This window comes from Pholcus phalangioides, unplaced genomic scaffold, assembly GCF_987345545.1.
Source record: "Pholcus phalangioides strain wild (caught in Gottingen) unplaced genomic scaffold, Ppha-v1.0 ptg000011l_1, whole genome shotgun sequence".
NCBI lineage: Eukaryota > Metazoa > Arthropoda > Arachnida > Araneae > Pholcidae > Pholcus > Pholcus phalangioides.
In genome coordinates this window covers 55,964,512-55,985,176 of record NW_028301604.1, presented here as the reverse complement: position 1 = coordinate 55,985,176, position 20,665 = coordinate 55,964,512, and the positions used below count along the sequence as shown (strand labels likewise).

Genomic DNA, 20,665 nt, shown 5'->3' with positions numbered 1-20,665 from the left:
GTAACTGTTAGAGTGACACTGTTGTTTTCCATATCATTCTTGAGCGCATACATCAAAATACCTTATGCCAAAATTTCATTCAGTTTCTGTGAATGGTATGATAGTTAGGGGCCCATATGTCGGGATAGTTTTTTTATAATCACCCTGTATATAAAAGCAGAAACTTCTATATCGAGGTTCGACTTTAGTATCGACGACGGCCTTTTGCCCCGAGAAACACTCTTCGATTAGCAACGGCAGCGGAAACCTGATCAGTTATTTATGCTTTCTCCAAATTACGCAGAAAATTTATCATTTTACTTTAGCAATCACTAATTCTTCATTTCATTACACTGTATATGTTACGGGCAATCTTAAATACGAGTGAGATTTCGTACCGCGTTCCATTATATTATCGTGCAATTTATTGCATCTGCTAGCTACTAACGGAATGCTGCCGCCGTCCAGTGCACGGAGTCATTCAACTTATATGTACGCTCCAAGGAGGGAATGTTCTATCTGCTTTCATAGCTTAGAGGTAGAGCACTCGCCCGGCATACGCGATATCGGAGCTCGAGTCCCCGTGAGGGCAGAAATGAGTTTTCCCTTCTTAATCAAAATCATCAATATCTCTTTATACAGCCAATTTTCCGTATTCAGAGTATTAAGGAAAGTCCCTAGGCCGCATTTTACTGACAAACCGTTGGTTCTAGAAGCATACTTCCAATTAGAAAAGTAGCTAAATATTGTGTATACCTCAGATACGTCATTCATATTGCAATGTGTTGTATATTTATTAAAAGTGTTTTCGGGTTTGAAAGAAGTGTCGGGATTAGTGAACTAAGAAAAAATGATGGAGACTATTCCGAAAGTGTTTTGTGTACTCTTTCCATAGCAATTCCTTTTCTTTTCCTCACTCCACAATTTATTGTTGAGATACACTTTTATTTTGCTTGTATAGGAATTATATATATCGTAATATTGGAAGCTGTTATGAATAGGACTGAAGTTTATCATTGTGTTGCATAAGAACAAATTAATAGTTATGTATGTAATCTGTATAACCAATGTATATAGAGTGATTGTATATTGTTTTTTTTTGCAAGAATAGGTTGACATGTATGTTTTTGGTGAATTTGGGTTTTACAGGGAATTTATATAACTAGAGAGATAGAATTATGAAGATCGGGGCCTCACCAGCATTAGGATATTGATTTTTATGTTTAATATGTGAGCTATATGACGATGAATACCGACGTATTTATAAATCTACGGTGTAGATTTCTATGAAGGGGAAAGGTATGTAACACCGCGAGACGCAGACGGTGTTACAGTTTCTGGCGCCTCGACGGTCTCTCGTAATAATAGAGCCGCCGACATGAAGGGAACCGGCGAGTTCCGAGAAGCAATTCTTCTGACGAACCGCTGGTACCATCGGGCCTATATAAGGTGACACGCTGCTGAAAGGAGAACGAAAGAGGGAATCTCTGGTGATGAATATGGACGATCAGGATTAAGATGGGTCCGAAAGATTTGGTGGTGGGTGCCGTATAAATATTGTCTCGGAATTATCTCTCTCAGTAAATAATCTAAGTTTCATTTCTATGCTGATAATTAATCACTTAAAATTCGGCCTGTCAAGTTCATGTATTTGCGATGGTGTTATATCATGTTGGATAAGGATCTCCTCTTTGAATAGCTCTTATTTTAATTGTTAATTGAATAAATTAATTTGTTATTACTAACCCCTTTGTGTGAAGTCTATTAATTTTCAATGATCAATTTCTTTGTTGACGGACGTCACAAAACACAACGCAAAAATTGTCCTTAATCGTAAATTTAATGTTTTTTCCGTTTTGTGCCCCTTCCCCAGTCGACTCTGTCACACTGTGCCCGAAAATCCAATCAAAAAGTTGTTGCCCTGTCTTTCCTGAGACGAACAAAAAAACTTGCACGTTTCTAAGCGCAATATTCACTGAGATATTTGATTTCAAGAATCGGGGGAAAGTTGGGAAAAAGCAGCATAAAAATAAGAGCAAGAAGCGTTGTCGTTAGTTTTTCTGTTCTTTCCCAACTTTTCTCCAATTTTTTAATCAAATATCTCAGTGAAAGTTTCACGTAGAAACGTTGATTTGTTTTGCCTCAGGAGAGACAGGGTAACAACTTTCTTATTGGGTTTTTGAGGACAATGTGTCCATATAAAAAGTTAGTTTTCGTATTTCAATAACTTTACAACCCCTTGCAATATGAATGACTTATGTAAGGTCTACATGTTCTTTGGATATTTTTTCTAACTGGAAGTATGCCTCTAGGATCAACGGTTCAACAGTAAAATGTGGTCTAGGGACTTTCCTTACTAATTTGTATATTGTATTATGAGTTTTGGTTCGTGCATGAAGCACCATTTCATCACACTTAATTAGTAGCCGAAACAAGGTCTTTTCTTGACATATTTATGCACATAAAAGGGCTCAGAAATTTCACATTATACAAAGATATACGATGTCAACTCATTCAAGATGGATGGGGCTAAATTAAACACCCTAATCGAGAAGTAAACTTGTGTGATTGAAAACGCAGATTATTTTGGAGACTGGATGAACAAATATGTAAGATGTTGCCTAGATATTTCTGTGTTTGCGTGTATATTGCAGTGAAATTTCAGGAAAAATATGAGACGCTTCAAGTGAACCATCTCAGAGAAAAATGCTGACCCCGATCCTACCTACACATTAGACATTTGAACCAAAGAAACAAAAGAAAGAACACCAAGACAACTGTTTGGATTTTTCCCTATCAACAATTGTTTATTCCATGGAAAAAAAAATAATAACTCCGGTTTTTGAGATGTTAAAGAGTTTAATCTCTCTCTCTCTCTCTAACCTCTAATTACTTAGTATGACGGTAGCGGCTACTGTAGGCACGCGAGTGTTGGCCTGTTCATCGTGGCGAAATCCTGCCCGACTCTTGCGCGTGTGAGATGTTGATGGTGATAGAGATGGATACAATCGCTATAGAAAAAAAAAACTAAAGAAAGGGTCTTCCGCCTACAAAACCTCAAGGCCAATATGCAAGGACTCAAGCTATTGCTGCTTATTAAGAGAAAGAGCATGGCTGTCGGGGTTAACCATGCATCTTGTGTGGGCAGTTTCACTTAAAAAGAGAGAGGACAAATTTTTCTTTCTCATTTTTTGGCGTAACCATTTCATTTGTTTCTGAAGCTGTAAATCTTTTCTCAATACTTGTTGCAATTAAAAAGAAGAGAGAGGTTTGATGTATTTACACCCTTTTACGTTTTACACAGACCTTCCAAACCAGTAATATTGCCAACAACTCTTCAAGATTATGGTTTTAAAAAATTACAAGTTTCGATTATATTTTTCTGGATTTTCTGTGTGATCCAAATAATGGTTAATTCGTCGTTGTTTAAAGACAGTATCAGTATTTTATGATTGAAGTGCTAATCTCATGGATATTTTATCATCTTGTATATTCGTTACTAAAATGATGCGATGTTTAAATCTTACCTCAACTTAATTTTTTTTCCTATATTTATAATATCGCTGAGGACCTAAAAATATTTACGTACATATTTAGAAAATTAAGGATGTTCAGTTTGAATATGGACATTATAAAAAAAAACCCGAATTCTTAAAACGAGCACGTCTTCTATATGTTCGTAAGATGCTTCGTATTTTGTACATCATCTCTCTCTCTTTTCAGTCATTGTGTTTCCACTAAAAAATTTATGGACCCCCCCCCCCCGTCCATCGTGAACTACACTGCTCAAAACAATTAGGGGAAGCACATGATTTTAACAAAATTACGCAAAGATGTATACCGATAAGTAACATAAAATGAATCATCCATAATTTAAAGCCTAGCAGGAAACGGAAGAAGAAAACTTCATATGCAAATCAAAGTTCATGACGTCAAAAACCAGAAAAAGGAGATAAGGGCAGAAATCGGGATGTTGCAGAAACGTCTGTTTTACTGCCGTAACTGTGAAATTCGATTGCGCAGTATTTTTTTTTTTTTTTGAGACAAGGTGACTTGAGAATGTCTCAACAACGTGATTTACCGGAATAATCCATGGCATGGCGTGTTATAGGCAGACTGGAATCCGGGCAAACACAACGTAGTGTCGCGGACGCTGTTGGAGTCGCCAGAAGTGTTGTTGCAAGGCTGTGGAATCGATTCCAAGAAACAGGAAATGTTACACGTCGACCAGGGCAAGGTCGGCCACGCGCCACTACAACAACTAATGACCGGTATATACGGTTAACAGCCCGTCGAAACAGAACAGAGAATGCTACGCAGCTGCAAAGACGGTTGCTCTTGGCAACAGGACGAAGGGTGTCCAGCCAAACAGTACGTAATCGGCTTCATGAGGGAGGGCTCTATGCACGTAGGCCAATGGTCTGCATTCCGTTGACCCCACGCCACCGTGCGGCCCGAAGAAGATGGGCTGCTGAACATCGAGATTGGGAGCAACATGATTGGAGCCAAGTGCTGTTTACAGACGAGTCCCGATTCAGTCTGGAGTGTGACACCCGACGTGTTCTGGTATGGAGGGACAGGGGCACTCGAAATAACCCCGCATTCGTTCGTGAAAGGTCACAATACAGACGAGCTGGTTGGATGGTATGGGGTGGAATCAGCATAGGCGGACGTACGGACCTGCATATCATTCGGAATGGCACTTTGACGGCCCGAAGGTATGCAGACGAGATACTGCGACCTCATGTCATGCTGGAGCCATTGGAGATTCCTTTGTTTTGCAGGATGATAATGCCCGACCGCATAGAGCTCGTCTGGTGGAGAACATGCTTGAAGCTGAAACAATACAGCGTATGGAATGGCCAGCGTGCTCTCCTGATCTGAATCCAGGACGACGCATTGCTGCGCGACTAAGGCCGCCTGTTACTGTCCGAGACTTGCAGATTGCACTTCTTGAGGAGTGGAACAGTATGACCCAAAGTCTGATCGATAACCTCATCGCATCCATGGCAAACAGGTGTGCAGCAGTCTTAGCTGTTCGAGGAGACCACAAGCCCTATTAAAACTCATGCATCATGTCTAAACAGTACTTTTTTTTATCGTTTACATGTAACCAAATTGTTGCCCTAAATCATCTTTTCATGTTTTTTCTATATTTTCAAAGAATTAAAGCTTAATTCCAAATTTTTTTACGTCTTTTTTCTGTATTGCGCATTGATACGCGTGTACTATCCATTGTATGCCAATACGTGGCTGTCTCGCACGGTTTTCTTCACTTTTTTGCTTGCTCCCCTAATTGTTTTGAGCAGTGTACTTCAAAAATAACAACGGTCATTATGGAACGATTCGGTATTTTGTTTTTGTATTTGGTAAAAAAAATACAATGATTATGTTCTTTCTAGTCGAATACTACAACTGAATTTTAATTTTTTTTCAATCGCACATTTTTTTTAAAATAAATGTAACAAATGATGCAATGCAAAAGTTTAGTAATAAGTTTATTGGAACGTAAAATAATAAAAATTGAAAAAACTTTCAATCGAATAACTTAAACACTTGTTAACAATAGCTTGAACACTTAAATTTTGCAAATAAATCGAAATTCAACTTTTTTTTTAGCATATGTATTTAGGATTTTTTTTTAACGTTACTAGTACCAGAAGTTTCAAATTATTTTACTAAAGAAACTTTTTAAATTTTTTCTTATGTTTTTTCGTGCGTACTTAAACAAACCAATATTAGATGCAACTGGGCAACCAGTTTGATACTCATTCAACCTTAAGCTGCACTCAGATTGGTTTCTACTTTCATCGATAAGATTTAGTCTTTTTTGAATGCTATACTTTGCTATATTTGCAACTTTCTCCTACATTCGACTGTAAATAGGACAAATAATTTAAGAACCTCTCTCCTCGGCGGAAATGAGAGTAATAATTTTCGAATCGGCAAAAGATAGAAAAGTATGGAAAAATAATTTTCAGACTGGCTGACGGAAAAATTAAAAGTAAAGAGAGAGAGATAGTGTTTTATTTTTTTTAAATTTCAAATTATAGAGCGACTGCATCGATTACGCGAGTTTTTTTGCGGACCAGTGATTGGAGAACACTGATCTTCTCAACGTAAAAACAAATCATAACCGCTAAATTATGCCAGACTTTGCTTAGACTATAACTAGTGTATTTTATCTCGGTTAATAACTATTTCCATTATAACCTCCACAGTAAATTAGGGTGTAGTGACACATCCATTGCTTTTCGATAAAAAATCTACGTTGAAAGCTAAACTGGCATTTTTTACTTAAAAATAAATTTTTCTAGTAATTAACTTAACCCTGTTGACTGATAGTAAATTAATGAGTTCTCCAATAAATTAATTATTTCAGAAATAAAAAAAAACTTTCGTAACTTGCGTAAGTAAATGCTTTTGAAGTTTAATGTCAAACTTTAAAGTTTATAATTAAAACAGCATCCATCATTTCATGGACAACAATCTTGAAATTTTGAAAATTCGTAGACATAAAATATGATTTATTGCGAATACTCTACCTTCAATCGCTAATTCGATGGTCATTTATGTTTTCTACATATATAAAGCGTCAATCACATTGGCATTATTTTTTTCATGTTATATACGAAAGCTCATACTTGGAAGAGGGTGAATGTGCTAATGATTTATGAAAATGCTTCGTATGTACCGGCATAGTTGAATTATATTGTGACTAATGGTGTTGAGACGTGAAGATAGAAAGTGGTGAATTAAGACTATTAATCTAATTCACCATGCTCTTTATTTCGGAACGAAAATAAATTGAATAGAATCAGAGTGGTGTTTTTTACAGATGGATTGGATTTTCGGTAGTTAATGGCAATTGTTAAATGATCTGTAATAGACGGTGAGATCACGATACATCTGGAGAATCATTATTAAAAGCATATGTGATTACACAAATGCGCAGTTACGTTAGAGTTGATCGAAGTATTGCATTTGGAAAATATATTCCGAAACAGCAAATCTTAAATCATACAGAATTCAAGTATTTTATTCCGCGCAAAATTGGCGTACATTGGGCGTTTTTGAAACAAGTATTGAAAACCGATTTTTAAAGTCAGAAATGTGTTTTTAGATAAAAATCGATGGGAAAAAAAGAAGATATATAAGGTTTTAACCGTAATCTGGTTACGAGATGTAAAAACCCTCTTTTACGACGTTGCTAATATTGAGCTGAAAAGATTGTACAGAAGAGCCAAATTCATGTCCAACAATGACGAAAACCGAAATTAATTTTTAATTTGTCAATAATACTACGTACCGTCATAGTGACTATGGAAAGTTTTTTTTAATATTTATAGGGAAAAATATAACTAATTTTTTCGTTTGAAAATATTCAAAATTAAATTTAATACAGTTTTTATATATGCATTTAATTTAATGATGAAATAAAATCTCATATCACAGATTTTGTTGAAAAAAATTTGATTCTTCATACACAAGATGAGCAAATGTACAGGGTGATTCTAAATTCTTGGGACAAACTTTAAGAAGTGATATAATACTCCTAAACAAGCAATTTTGGTCACAGAATGTGTGGTCGAATCGCAATGGTAGAAGCGCTAGAGAGTGTTTTTAGAGAGAGCACAACATCACCAAAAGCAAATATCATAACTTTCTGACGGATTTGCTGCAACAAATGCAATCAACCATTCGAGGATGGAGTGTATTGTAATATGGTAAGCCTTCTCATGGTACAACCTGGGTGACACAAATTCTACTACAAGTCATTATACCGCTTGGTCATTGGTGCAGCATAACCTTGATGGTCCTTGTGCCAACAAGAACCAAATTATAATCCATTCCGAAGTAAAGGTGAACATGCACCCCCGAATGGTTAATAGCATATATCGCGGCAAATCCTTCTGAAAAATAGGACTTTTTTTTTTTGGTGAAGTGCTCTAAAAACACGCTCTACCGCCCTTGCTATTGCGATTTGACCGCATATTCTGTGATCAAAAATGCTTGTTTAGGTTTCTCATACCACCTCTAAAAGTTTGTCTCATAAATTTAGAATCATCCTGTAGTACCCATCTTTTCCTTTATTAAGAAATCCAAAAATAAATTTTATTTGTGGTAATTACCTTTTTTGTAACGAAAAAAAAATGCAATAGATATATATTAAAATTTCGGCATATCGAATCAGAAAGTTCTCATTCTGAATTTTAGTGAAGAAAATGGATTTTCCTTTCAGCAGTTCTTCTCATGGATTTTTGATGACTATTTATCTATCGGTTACACACATACATAAAAATGAAAATTACTGGCTCAAATTCAAAAAAAAAATTGAAAGAAATAAAGAGCAATTCCGGAAAGCTTTCTTGATGAACAAATCAAAGATTACATTGATTTCAATTCCGTTTTCAAAAAAAGAAAAGTTAATAATAACCCGGAACAAAGAATTCACAGTTCGCACGAAAAATCTCATTATGAGTTTCACAATTGTCTGAAATCAACACATTTTACAAATCCAGTTCGAGGATACTTTTCCTAGATATCGATCACAAATTTTTAAATGAAAACAATGTCACACACAATACATATTTCCACGACACATTCAGTTATAAAAACAATATGCCACAAAATGTCAATTTTTGAAAACGGAAGTGCAATAATTTTTTGTGATCTGTATTTATCGATAATATGAATATAAATCTGGGCACATACATATTATATAATAATAATTATTATTATATTAGTTATGAATTGCATCTGAAGGCTAATGGGTCCATCGCACACTGGCACAAAATAGAAAATGGGATACAAAAGTGAAAATATAAATAAGAATGGGAAGAATTGAGAGAGTGCAAAATCAATCGGCATCTTTAGTATTTGGTTGGTTGCGGTTTTAAAAGGAAAGAAATTGACCTCTCTCTCCCTCTTTTTTTCAAGGACCCGTTCATCTTTTGTATTATTTATTTTATTTTTCCATGAGTTGTGGCGTGACGTTCTGTTTCTGTCACAGTCGAGTGAATGCGTGTATAAAAGAATCGCACCTTTCGACGCATCTTCCATTCAATACACATTCATTTTACCTTTTTCATATAACAAATATAATAACCAGTCAAACTATTTTAACCTCAAGTTGCGCATCTTCTTGAGCATAATATTCTTTCTCATCTTTTTTTCTAAAACAGAGAGTTAGTTGCGTCGGTCAGCTCGTTACTCAGTTTAACCTGCAGTGTTGAGACATAAAAAAACCGTCTATTTTATCGGGCACGTGCGTCGAGGAGAATACCAGGAAGCGTGTCTAAATAGAGAGCGATCTAGAAAGAATCATCGCATCACTTGAGATAGTTTCGGTTTTCGTTTATCGAAGTGGACGGACTGGATCGGGCCCAATAATGCTCTTCTCGCTTCTCTCGGATTAATTGTTTGTGTTTGTGTGTGTGTGTGTATTTGAGAATTTTTTTTGTCTCGAATTGATACAGTTATTTATCAAGAATACGAATCTCGAACTAAAACACTAATGAAGGCCGTCTGTATCATTCAAGTGGGTTTGATCCTTTTCGTATTGACAAAAGCCGAAGAAAATCATAAAAATAGCGATGGAAATGCCACTACTCAAATTCCGGTTCATTCTTCAACGGTATGAGTTTTTCTTCAATATCTTTAATGGCTAATCCCTTATCTTATTCCAATGGAATGTAATAGCTGAAAAATAATTATTACATTTGAAAAATTATTTTTTCGGTTACTATATGTGTTTTAGGTACATTTTGTTTTCAATCGCGTAAAGATTAAGTATACCATAACGTCTTATAACAGATAAAAACTTAAATCCAGAAATTGAGCATAAATTTGTCCACCTCGTGATCTAAACATGAATTTCATATACGTACTATAATTTGCTTGTTTTCGTTTAATTGAATAAGTATAATTTTTCTCTGAGAAAGATAATATCAATGTAAAGAAATCTGTCCCTCTTTCTTTCTCGCCAGCATAACATCTCCATAAATAATTGTTCACATTGCTTTTTAAGCATCTTGAAGATAGAATGACTTCTACTTCTACTGTGTTTAAGGAATTTTTCAATTATCAGCCGTCTCGTAGGGCTTTATATCTGTATATAGCTCCTCCAATTACTAAAAATATTTTTCATTCAATAAAATGTACCCGATAGAATATACACTCGATATTTCAATTTTCCCCTCATCGAGAAATTTGGAATATCAGAATCACACTATTTTTTAACTTTAATTACAATTTAATTTTCTTCACGTTCAAATGTGTACTTATGCACCAATACCGATCTAATACAATTGTTCCTCCCAATGCGTTCACTTATTCGTATGAAATGTAAATAAATGATTCATATCAATCAAATTAGACATGAGAGTATTATTTGTGTATGACCCAATTAAATTAAGCTACATGCATTTGCAAAAAGGATCAAATTGATAGAATGTTAAAATTTTTTTAGGTGCTAGATCATCAATTTTCAATCTCTCCGTTTACTTTTTATCATTAGCACTAAATAACTTAAAAAAAATAAATTTTGAGATTCAAAGATCGGATTGACTTTTTATTCCTCTAGAATAAAAAATAGAGTTCAGAAAACTGTCGCAGAGAGTATTTTACGAGATACTGAAACAAAATGTTGCCATTTTCATGCGTTTTATACGAGGTTTTATCATTTTATTATCCTATCAAAAACACGCCGTAGTGAAAATGAAGAAATGCGCATATGAAAATTTTATTTTATGTACATTATTTCTCATGTCAATCACGTTTTCTGATTCATTGCTTTTAGAAGGTCTTTTCCAGTAACTCAAATCAGAAAAAGGTGAAAGTTTCTAAACACAAATCACGAATACCGCTTTCTTGGAACAAGGCACTGCAGTTGAAAAAGGTTTACATTAACGTAAATGCTCTCTCTACTCCTTTTTATAATAAAATTCAACTTTCACATAATTACTGTTTTCTTGTGCATTCCAGCAATATTTTTTGAAAATGCATGCAAACAATCAGAACAAAATTTTTATTGGTTGAAATGCAGTTTAATCAGTTGATATTTGAATGTTATGCTGTAACGCTCGTAGTCGAGAGAGAGAGATTTCTTGCCGATTTTATTTTCAAAAAAGTAATGCTTCATGTAAAGTTCATGTTGCCCTCAAAAGCAACACACGAGTTTCTTATATTTTTCAAATAAAGGCATTATATATTTTGAGTGTATTTCGGCATTGATGCTTCTAAGAAACTCCCAAACATTCAATTTTTACTTGTGAGTTGTTCATGGAGCTTCTATAATTGCCAGCAGAATGACTCAAAGATACACATGTCATCTATTTCTTGACAAGCGAAGCAAGAACGATTTTTGACCCTTGCATTTTGGAGGGAAATACCATGTGTAGAGGAGACATATTGCTGTACATTCCTCAGCAATGATAAGCTGGCAAACAATAAGTGACATTAACATACTATTCAAATCTACGTAAATTATATAAATACAGTATGTTCCCCTGAAGTGCAACATCCCGTATTTTTTTAAATATTGTATAAATAATTTTTTTTTGTCATGTAATAGCATTCAGGGTACCTCATTTGCTTAATATATAACCCCTCAAAAATTTTCTCCTCTTTATATTTGAGTGCTTACCAATTAAAGGGTTAAGAAATTGATAGATGTTTTGCGTTGACCATATGTATGCACAGAATAAAACAAAATCCAAAGAAACACGAAAAAATTTCTGGTTTAAATATAGAAACTTTTATCAGAGTCAAGGGAAAGATATTAAGATTTCTCTTCTTTTCTTTTAAAGGTTAAATAGAAATTTGAATTAACTTTTAAGGAAACACAAGAATAGAAAATCGTGGCAAGATCAAGGACAAAAAAAACCCCATGTCACATTGTTAAGCAGACTAAAAACCTTCAAGTCTGATGGAAAAAACTTTTTTGGCGACAAAAACTGTTTCCTTAATTTAACAGTAGATGTATTTATCAGCTATGGTCGTTGTCATTCTTAGGTCGTCGTCCGTGGTTTAAGGGGAAAACCAGTCACGGATGTTGGCCTTCGCATGTCCGTGACAGTGGGCACAAATTAAAAAAGACGTTGTTACGTATGTCTCATAAATCTGCTTATAGATGCTAGAAGCGTTCAAACGCAGGATACAACTTTCTGTGAGGAAAAAAAATGAATTACGCGTGAATGAATGGATATTTCTCATTGATTAAATTAAACAGATTACTCATTGAACATTATAATCAAGCGTTACATAAATTTTTGCTTCAAGAGAAACAAGAGTCTTCATCAAGAACGATAATTGAAAATATTCTTCGTCTATAAACACGTCTGATTTACCACGGTTGATTTATATTCCACAGCCAGATAAAATTCTTTCTGATGCTTTGAGAATCTCTTTCATTACGGGTAGTTAATGAACTATATCGACGAAAATACAATACCCATAATAATTTATAATGAAAATTAAAATTATTTCTAAACTTACTTAAAAAAACAGACAGATTCAGAAATAAATTTCAAAAAAAATCTTTATTCGTAATATGTACTGGCTACTTTTCCTACAAAGGGTGTCCTGTGAGTCCTACCTCGTCCTTTATCTCATCAGCCGTTCGTCGTAGAGGTATGATTCCAATTTAAAAAAGTGCTCAAAATGTGTTCCAAAAACAGTATGTACCAGTTTTGAGAGTAAAAAGGCAGTGTGCCATAAAATGAAAAATATACATTTTTATACGGTTCCCTTGTTCTCTAACTTCCGATTAGAAAGTTCTTGTCCAGTCTCTCCTGATTCCAACAAAAAACATTCCACGTTTCCAAGTACAATATATTCGCTGAGATATAATTAAAAAGTCGGAGAAAAGGTGGGAAAGAACAACATAAACTAAACATAAATAAGCTCATTATGCTGTTCTTTCCCAGAAAGAACAACTTCAACGGGGGAAAGAAACGTTGCCCATTAATTTATGCTGTTCTTTCCCAACATTTCTCCTCTATTTAATTAAAATATCTCACACTTAGAAACATGGAACTTTTTTGTTGGTCTCAGGAGAGACAGAGAAACAACTTTCTTATTAGGTTTTCTAAGACAGTGTGCGTGAAAAAAATAGATTTTTTTTTATTTTATGACACACTATTTTTACTCTCAAAACTGGTACAGGATGATTTTTTAACACATTTTGGGCATTTTTTTAAATTGGAATTCATACCTCTACGACGAACGGTTGATGAGAACAAGGTCGAATTAGAACTTACAGGACACCCTGTATATGATTTTTAGGAAATATTTTAATTTGTATTTACCAAGTTTGATATTCACAACGGAAGAAAAAAAAAATTATTTTCTCGTATTCGCTCACATTCATTCTGTTCTGTCTTCTCTGATCGCAATCGTAATTACTTTTTGGAAGCTTATGCATGTGGAATCACAAAAATATGATATATTTTAATTGATTCCGAAACTGTTTCTTAAAATCAGTTGCAAAAGTAGCATTAAAAAACTGTTGGATTATCTCTCGAAAAGATACTTTATCCTGAACATGTATTCAAGGGTCAAGAATTACCTCTTCCAGAAACAACTTCCATGTATTTGAGCATAAAATTTTATAATCTTCGCATTCTATATGTACTGATATGATAGCCTCGCTACGAAAGTAAACTTCTAAGCAAAGACTTTTTTTTAATTTTTGTGTAGAGGTCGAGATTAGTTTTAGAAATTTGTTTTGTTTATATCCCGGTCTTCGAAAAGACTGGTACGCTTGTTAATTCGATCATTAAATAAGTTAATGTAATGAAATCAAATAGTTTTGATTTTTTTTTTACGTCAAACATGTCTAAAAAGTGCAAAATGTTTCTCATGGTAAGAAAATATAATACATGATTTAAAAAATGTCATAATGAAAAGTCATATTATCTGCTTGTAAGTCGGTTTTCGTATCGTATCAACCGTGATTTCGTTGATATTAAATAATTATGTTATAATATAAGACATTTTGAAGAATATTTTATGCATATTATATGAAATACTTTCTATTAGATTTTGATATTTTTTTTAATGCAAATAACGAACTTCAAACAAATTACTGTATCTGATAAAGCTTCAATTTAATTACACAAAGCACAAAAGCGTTACCTCAACATGGAAAATTAAACGAAATGTTGCACGCAATACATACTTACATTCAGATGTGTTTTAAAATAAAATTTGACGTTACTCCTGTTTTTTGTAGTTTTTTATACTCCGATACAGTAAGTGACGTTTTAAACTTGTCATTGTATCGTGCTTATATTATCTAATACTAAAACATTGATGATTTAGAGGTGGATTAGTTTGTGTTGTGAAAATTACTCATGCAAGGGAAACTAACTTGTTAACCAAGTAGTGCAGCTATGTTTGAAAGGGCCACCTAAATTATTTTGTTCCTCCCAACAGGTTCCGATGGTGAGTGTCACACTTGCCGACGACACTATTGACATACCTGGAAATATCTATGACCAAATGAAAGGAACATATGAACCAATTAATGAGATCGTGCAAGACGATGGTCATTTATCCAAGGGCAACAGCAATATGTCAACTGGACGATTCAATGGTTCAATACGAAGTCTTCCGCTAATGGAAGGTAGGCATCTCATTTATCCTCATTATGACTATTATACTGAAAATTAAATTTTTTCCAATATAAGTAAATAAGTTTTTTTTCAGATAATGAAAATACTTATTGAAAATTGTTGTTGGTCTGGTTTTCATCAATTTAATATAGCGCCATATTTACTCACACAGTGGCCTAATGATATTGTTACAATGATATTGTTACAATGATATTGTTACAATGATATTGTTACAATGATATTGTTACAATGATATTGTTACAATGATATTGTTACACACAGTGGTCTATGATAATTGTTCGTTTTATTCTAGCTACTGAAAAAAAAACAGATTTTTCGCTCATTAAGAAAATTTAAAACTAAAAAAATTCGTCATGATTTGTGCGCTTCTTTTCAAAATACAGAATATTTTTTGTTGGTATATAATGAAAAAATACGAGTTCACGGGTATTTATGACATTTCACATACACCTTCACAAAAGAAGTAATTTGGCACGTGCGGTGAAATTAAGCACAATACTCGAATTCCAAAATCAAATTCTCAGTTATATATTTCTTTCATAAAAAAGTTCAAAAGTACAGTTTCTTTTGGCTCAATCGAACTACTGAACTGTGCTTAAGTTTCTAAAACCCTGTTCTCGGATCAAAATAAATGTATGACTCATCAGTCTTGAATACAGCTTTTTCCTCTTTAATTTTTTCTTGTCTCGTTTTATTTCAATGTCATAAGACTGTTGTTGATATTAAGAGTTACTGTAACTCATTCGACCACAAATTTATCACAATGGCTGCCACATTCCGTTGCAGAGCTTTAACACTCATTGAGAATCGATTTCTTGACTATATTGTTCATTTAGTAATGCGGCGATGCTTCATACTTTTAACAATTGGCAGTTTGCCACAAGCTAACTCAAACTTTGCTTGTGTTTTTGCTTAGCGTTCTAGAACCGGTAGTAGAATCATCGTTGAAGAGCGTACCAAAGACAAAATCCCAAGAGAGAAAAATGATACCGCACATCAAGGGAAAAAAATGAGAAAAGAAAGCAATTTTCAAAATGAAATAAAACTGTTGAAACTTCCTCGCAGAAACGAAATGCAGAAGCCAAAATAATAACTAAAAAAACTATTATTAAAGGAAAATAAAAATATCGGAATGTCTTTTGCTAGGGTTGCTAAGAAAATCATAGGTAGTTTCTTAATTTAATTAACAATCAAGCCTTATTGTAAATATTGGCTTTTAAAATCATTTTGATTGATTTAATTGGTAATACTCGTATTTCAGAATTTAATGATAATATGGTCGGTGTTTGAGAAATATATATATATAAATAGAGAGAGAGAGAAAAAAATGTACAATATTTTACAATATATGTATATATATATAAATGTTAAACGATTTTTTATTTGAAGTAGAAAAATTAAGTGCTCTTGCCATTGAGCTTTGTATAAACATGTATAAAAAACCGACGAAAATTACTTTCATAATGCATACATAAAACTTATCATTTATCCAGTTTAATCAGCAATATGAAACAATCAAACAAGAATTAGATTGTCTTCTCTATTGTCTTTGGGATTTTCTTCTACAGTGCAACAAAGAACAACAGATGCAGAATGATCTTCCTAAAGCAAATTGTTGCCTCAAAGCCGATTTTCAAGCGGCATCCATGGCCGGGGGGAAGAAATTCCAGCTCTCTGATATGGGAAATGAAATCTAATCAATATTGGACAATAAACCGGGACACAAATCTGATTTTCTGCTCAGTTAAGGGCACAAAAAATATATTTTCCGATGAAACCGGACTATCGCGTTCATTTAGTTCCGATCTTTTATCAGTCAAAAAGTCGTCTTATTCATCGATCACTTATAATTTAATGAAATGTTTTTCAGTGAAAACCAATCGTACATTTACACCCTACAAAAATAAAAATACTCAGTTTTTTTCCTAGAATAAAAATTGATAATAGTTTTTACTGTGCATTTTCTAATAGTTAAGCTTTTTAGGTTCAAAAAATAACATTCGTTTTCATTGGAACTGAGTCTGGAGGTATAAGTAATAACTGTTTTCGTAATGCTTTTAATACGTTGACCATGGTGACCAACGATGAACTGGTGTAACTGTATTCGCATAACGCTGAATCGGGACGAGTAAAATAACCGTTGTACGGAAGAAAGTATTTTTGTTCTTTCTCTCACCTAACTATTAATCGCTTTACCCTTCTGTTGGAGTACAAATTCCAACCGTAAATTTGAAATATTCTATTTTTGACAACTTTCCACAAAAGTGCTGGCTTAAAATACATTCCAGGCACAAAAATATTGAACATAACAACACAAGAAATCTTAGCATGTATAGTATACGACGAAAAATCATTTCTATTATTATTATAAATAGCAGATTATGCGAAAAGTAAAGCCATAACTCTTGAAGAGAAACTCTAACCTTGGTTATAAAAGTCCTTGGTATTTCTCTTATACCATATCGAAACAAAGTTCGAAGTTCTCAGAAGGCCATTCGAATAGTTAGATCATGTTTTTCCATGAAAGTTAAGTTTACATAGGATTTTTTCTATCTTTTGCTCAAATGAATAGATTAACAAGGGTTATCAATAGTTTGGTTCTTTTCTGTTTCTCACATCCTATTATATCCTATTCAGTTGAATGAAATAAATTCCAGCAGCCATTATTATTTGTGTTGTTTGTTTGTTTTCTTTTTCAGTCATGATTGAGGGAGCCACCCACGTAGGACCCTGAGAACTCAATCTAAAACATGGATGGTTCGCTGCATTTCATGATTTCTCGGCTTTGTTTCCATCGGGATATTCAATAACTATTAGACTAATTCTCTTTTACATTCAAACGGTAGAGTTTCTAGTGACACACACGTTAGTTGTTCCATATAATCTCAAAAGAACGGAAACCGCATGGATGTGTATGTATGCCATATAGTTATTCTGAATAAAGTGAATAGATGCAAAAAGCACAAACAAAGCAAAACACTTTCTCTGATTTTTTCAGTGACGAGATCGCCAAGGTTATTCTTGTTGGGTGTTGTGATGGATGTCTTTCTTTTTATTTTGTTTTATTCAACGAATCTTTTAATGAGTCGTGATTCTTCCTCTTCTTTGAAGTTGTGTGTGATGGTCGTTAAAAAAAAATGTCGTTCCTTCTCGCCGTTTAGGATTTTGATCATGCTGTCGTTACGGTTTTTCTGATTTCATGGTTCGATTCTGCGAACATTTTATTTCCGATGATGAAAGACATCAAAGAATGATGTATACGGTTCTAAAGTAATGATATTATAAGTTTTAGAACAAGTAATTGTGAAATAATTCTTATATTGTATTCTTTTAACCTTTGAAATCCACAGCAGAAATCACTAAACCCTCCTTCCAAATGCCATATCTTTTTTAATAGAGTAGGCTTTCTTCCCGTTTCAAGCAGGTGCAAACTAAGGGGTATAAGGAAAAGTGTTCCATTAAGACATTAACTTTACAAAATATCTGAGCTATGCTATGTCAATGCTAAAATAACAGGAGCCGAGATATTTTGTCAACGCCACTTAAAGGGTTAACAACCCAACTTCGATACTGCAGAGAACACTCAAACATCTCTTATATTTAATATGTTTTTTTCATTAATAAAATACTGTGTTATGATAATTTAATTAAATCTCAAGAATTTCACTAAATTGAATTAGAAAATTTTTTATATGTTTCTTTTGAAAATTTTAATTACTTTGTCTATGGTCTTTCCTGTGCTTCTATGATCACGTGACTAATGCTTTGGGAAATGGAAAAAAAATTTCGATTATATTTATCTCGATTTCCAGAAGGCATTCGATCGGGCCCAACATGGTAAACTCTTGAAACGTTTACATGAGATTGGGATTGAAGCAACTTGTTGAATTGGATAGAATCGTGGTTGAGAGATAGGTCACAACGGGTTATAGTGAACGGGGAATTTTCTGATTGGACAATTGCCAGAAGTAGAGTCCCTCAAGGAAGCGTCCTTGGGCCATACTAGTTTCACTTTTTATCGATAAACTCGATCAGGGTATCATTGGGAATGCTAGCAAATTCGCAGATGACGTGAAGCTAATGGGAATAGTCTGGAATTCAAGCAATAGGGAGATGCTCCAGACTAACTTGAATATGATTTCAGCAGGGGCTAATGAATGGAACGTGACCTTTGGTGTTGATAAGGGCATGGTCGCTTATTTTGGTGCGAACAACCCACGTTTCACTTACCAGTTGAATGGTATTACTATCCCGGATGCAATTAGGGTCACCGATTTGGGAAGTCTCACTGACGAGCGGCTTAGGTCTTCTGAGAATTATTAAGCGGTGGTCAAAGAAAACGAATAAAATGCTCGCGGTTTCATTCTTAAAAAGGTCTCTTCGCGTTCTCTTAACGTCATTCCTCCGCTTTTCCGCGGCTTAGCTCGTCCTGCAGTGGAGTATGCCGTTAGGTTTTCGAGACCATACCTACAGAGGGACATAGACTTAGTTGGGGGGGGGGGGTTGTAGGGAAGCGTGCTTTAGATGACACACAAGGCTTGAGCTATAAAGAAAGATTTGATTTCTTGAATATGTTTACATTGGAGGAACTCAGGTGTCGGAGGAATATGATCGAAGTGTTCAAAATTTTCAGCGGGATGGATAAGGTGAACCATGAATTATTAATGTACCGTGAATCAACTGCTTCGATAAGGGGACACCAGTATCGTTTAGTAAGGTACAATTCCGGGTTGTGGTGTCGCAGGGAGTTTTTCACTAATGGGGTTGTTAATAAATGGAATAGCTTACCTCCGGGGCCGTGAATTATAACACAATTGATACGTTTAGAAAGAAGTACGATAAACATAATGGGATAAATCGAGAAGCTATCCATACTTATATAAGACAACCATAATTTTTTATGGGCAGTGCATTATTAATTATAGCTTTTTTTTTGGTGATATATGCTTTTATATTGGGTATTTTGGTGATATTTGACATGCGTATTTTTTATGGGCAAAATTTTTCAGCCACCTCGTTGGGCAATTGTTTTGGCCAATGTATTTGTATTCCATTTCCCGGCTATTTTATCAACTTATTGATAATATAAATTTAAAGAATAATGCATATACACACGTAGGATAGACCAGTGGCTTTTTATGAACATAAAAGGGTGATGTAAAATAGGACTTTTCTCATTCACAAAACGAAAGAACAGATGCGATTTCAAGCTTCTTGAAATATGAAATTACTCCGATTGATAACTTCCTTTTAGAGGAAAAAAATCTTTCGTTTTCGAGGAAAAAAAATAAGTTTGTGAAGTCGAAGGTTTTATGCGAAAATGCTAACCGTTTCACCACTGACGGTACTATAAAGTACCGCCAATTTTTTAACCTCTGTAACATCCCTTGCATTATGTTGCTGGGTGTTGGTATTTTGAAGTATAAAGGTTTTATAACTACTTTACGATTTCCAGATAACAGCACAAGTTCGGGATAACTAATTTTTCAAATATTTCAATTAACAAAATTCAGCTAGATGTTTTGCCCCTCTAAAAGTGTAAAGTGTTTACTGAATTATATTTGATCATTTCTGTCGCACCACGATCATTTTATGCTCACGAGGGCTAATTAGACCGGGGCCTACAATTTATCACCGATTCCGAACGGAAGCCTTATTTGTACTAGCAGAGAGGTTGGTGCGCTAATCCCTCGGTGTGGGACTCCCTGCGATAACAATATTTTTTTGTGGTCATGTTGCCGTTTCTGTTGTACTCCTGTGTCAGGAAAGTTTCTGTACTGCACACTATACATTGTCGTGTAATGCTGTAAAACAGTACTTTACAAAATGTTCCCTAGCAAATGTATAAAACAAATTATGGATTTCTTTGTGATAAAATAAATATTCATCATTGTGAATAATGCAATATATTTCAACAGGCATTTTTTATTAATTTATTTTATTAAATTTATTTTTTTAATTTCGAAATTTCAAAATTAAAATTTAATTTTGGATAAGATTGAGTCAATGAAATCTCAATTTAAAGAAAACTGAATAAACCGAAGTTT

The 20,665-nt window shown here is 34.1% G+C and overlaps 1 protein-coding gene across 2 annotated transcripts in view; it reads left to right on the top strand.

The window, feature by feature from the left end:
• The first annotated feature begins 9,067 nt into the window (after positions 1-9,067).
• Positions 9,068-20,665, top strand: part of LOC149080599 (cubilin-like) — a 50,062-nt gene continuing 38,464 nt past the window's right edge. For both annotated transcript variants that reach the window (XM_089239744.1, XM_089239743.1), the window contains exons 1-2: positions 9,068-9,616; positions 14,419-14,608. In XM_089239744.1, coding sequence (XP_089095870.1) covers positions 9,497-9,616; positions 14,419-14,608 — 310 coding nt within the window. In that variant the 5' untranslated portion in view covers positions 9,068-9,496. The remainder of the gene's footprint in view (positions 9,617-14,418; positions 14,609-20,665) is intronic.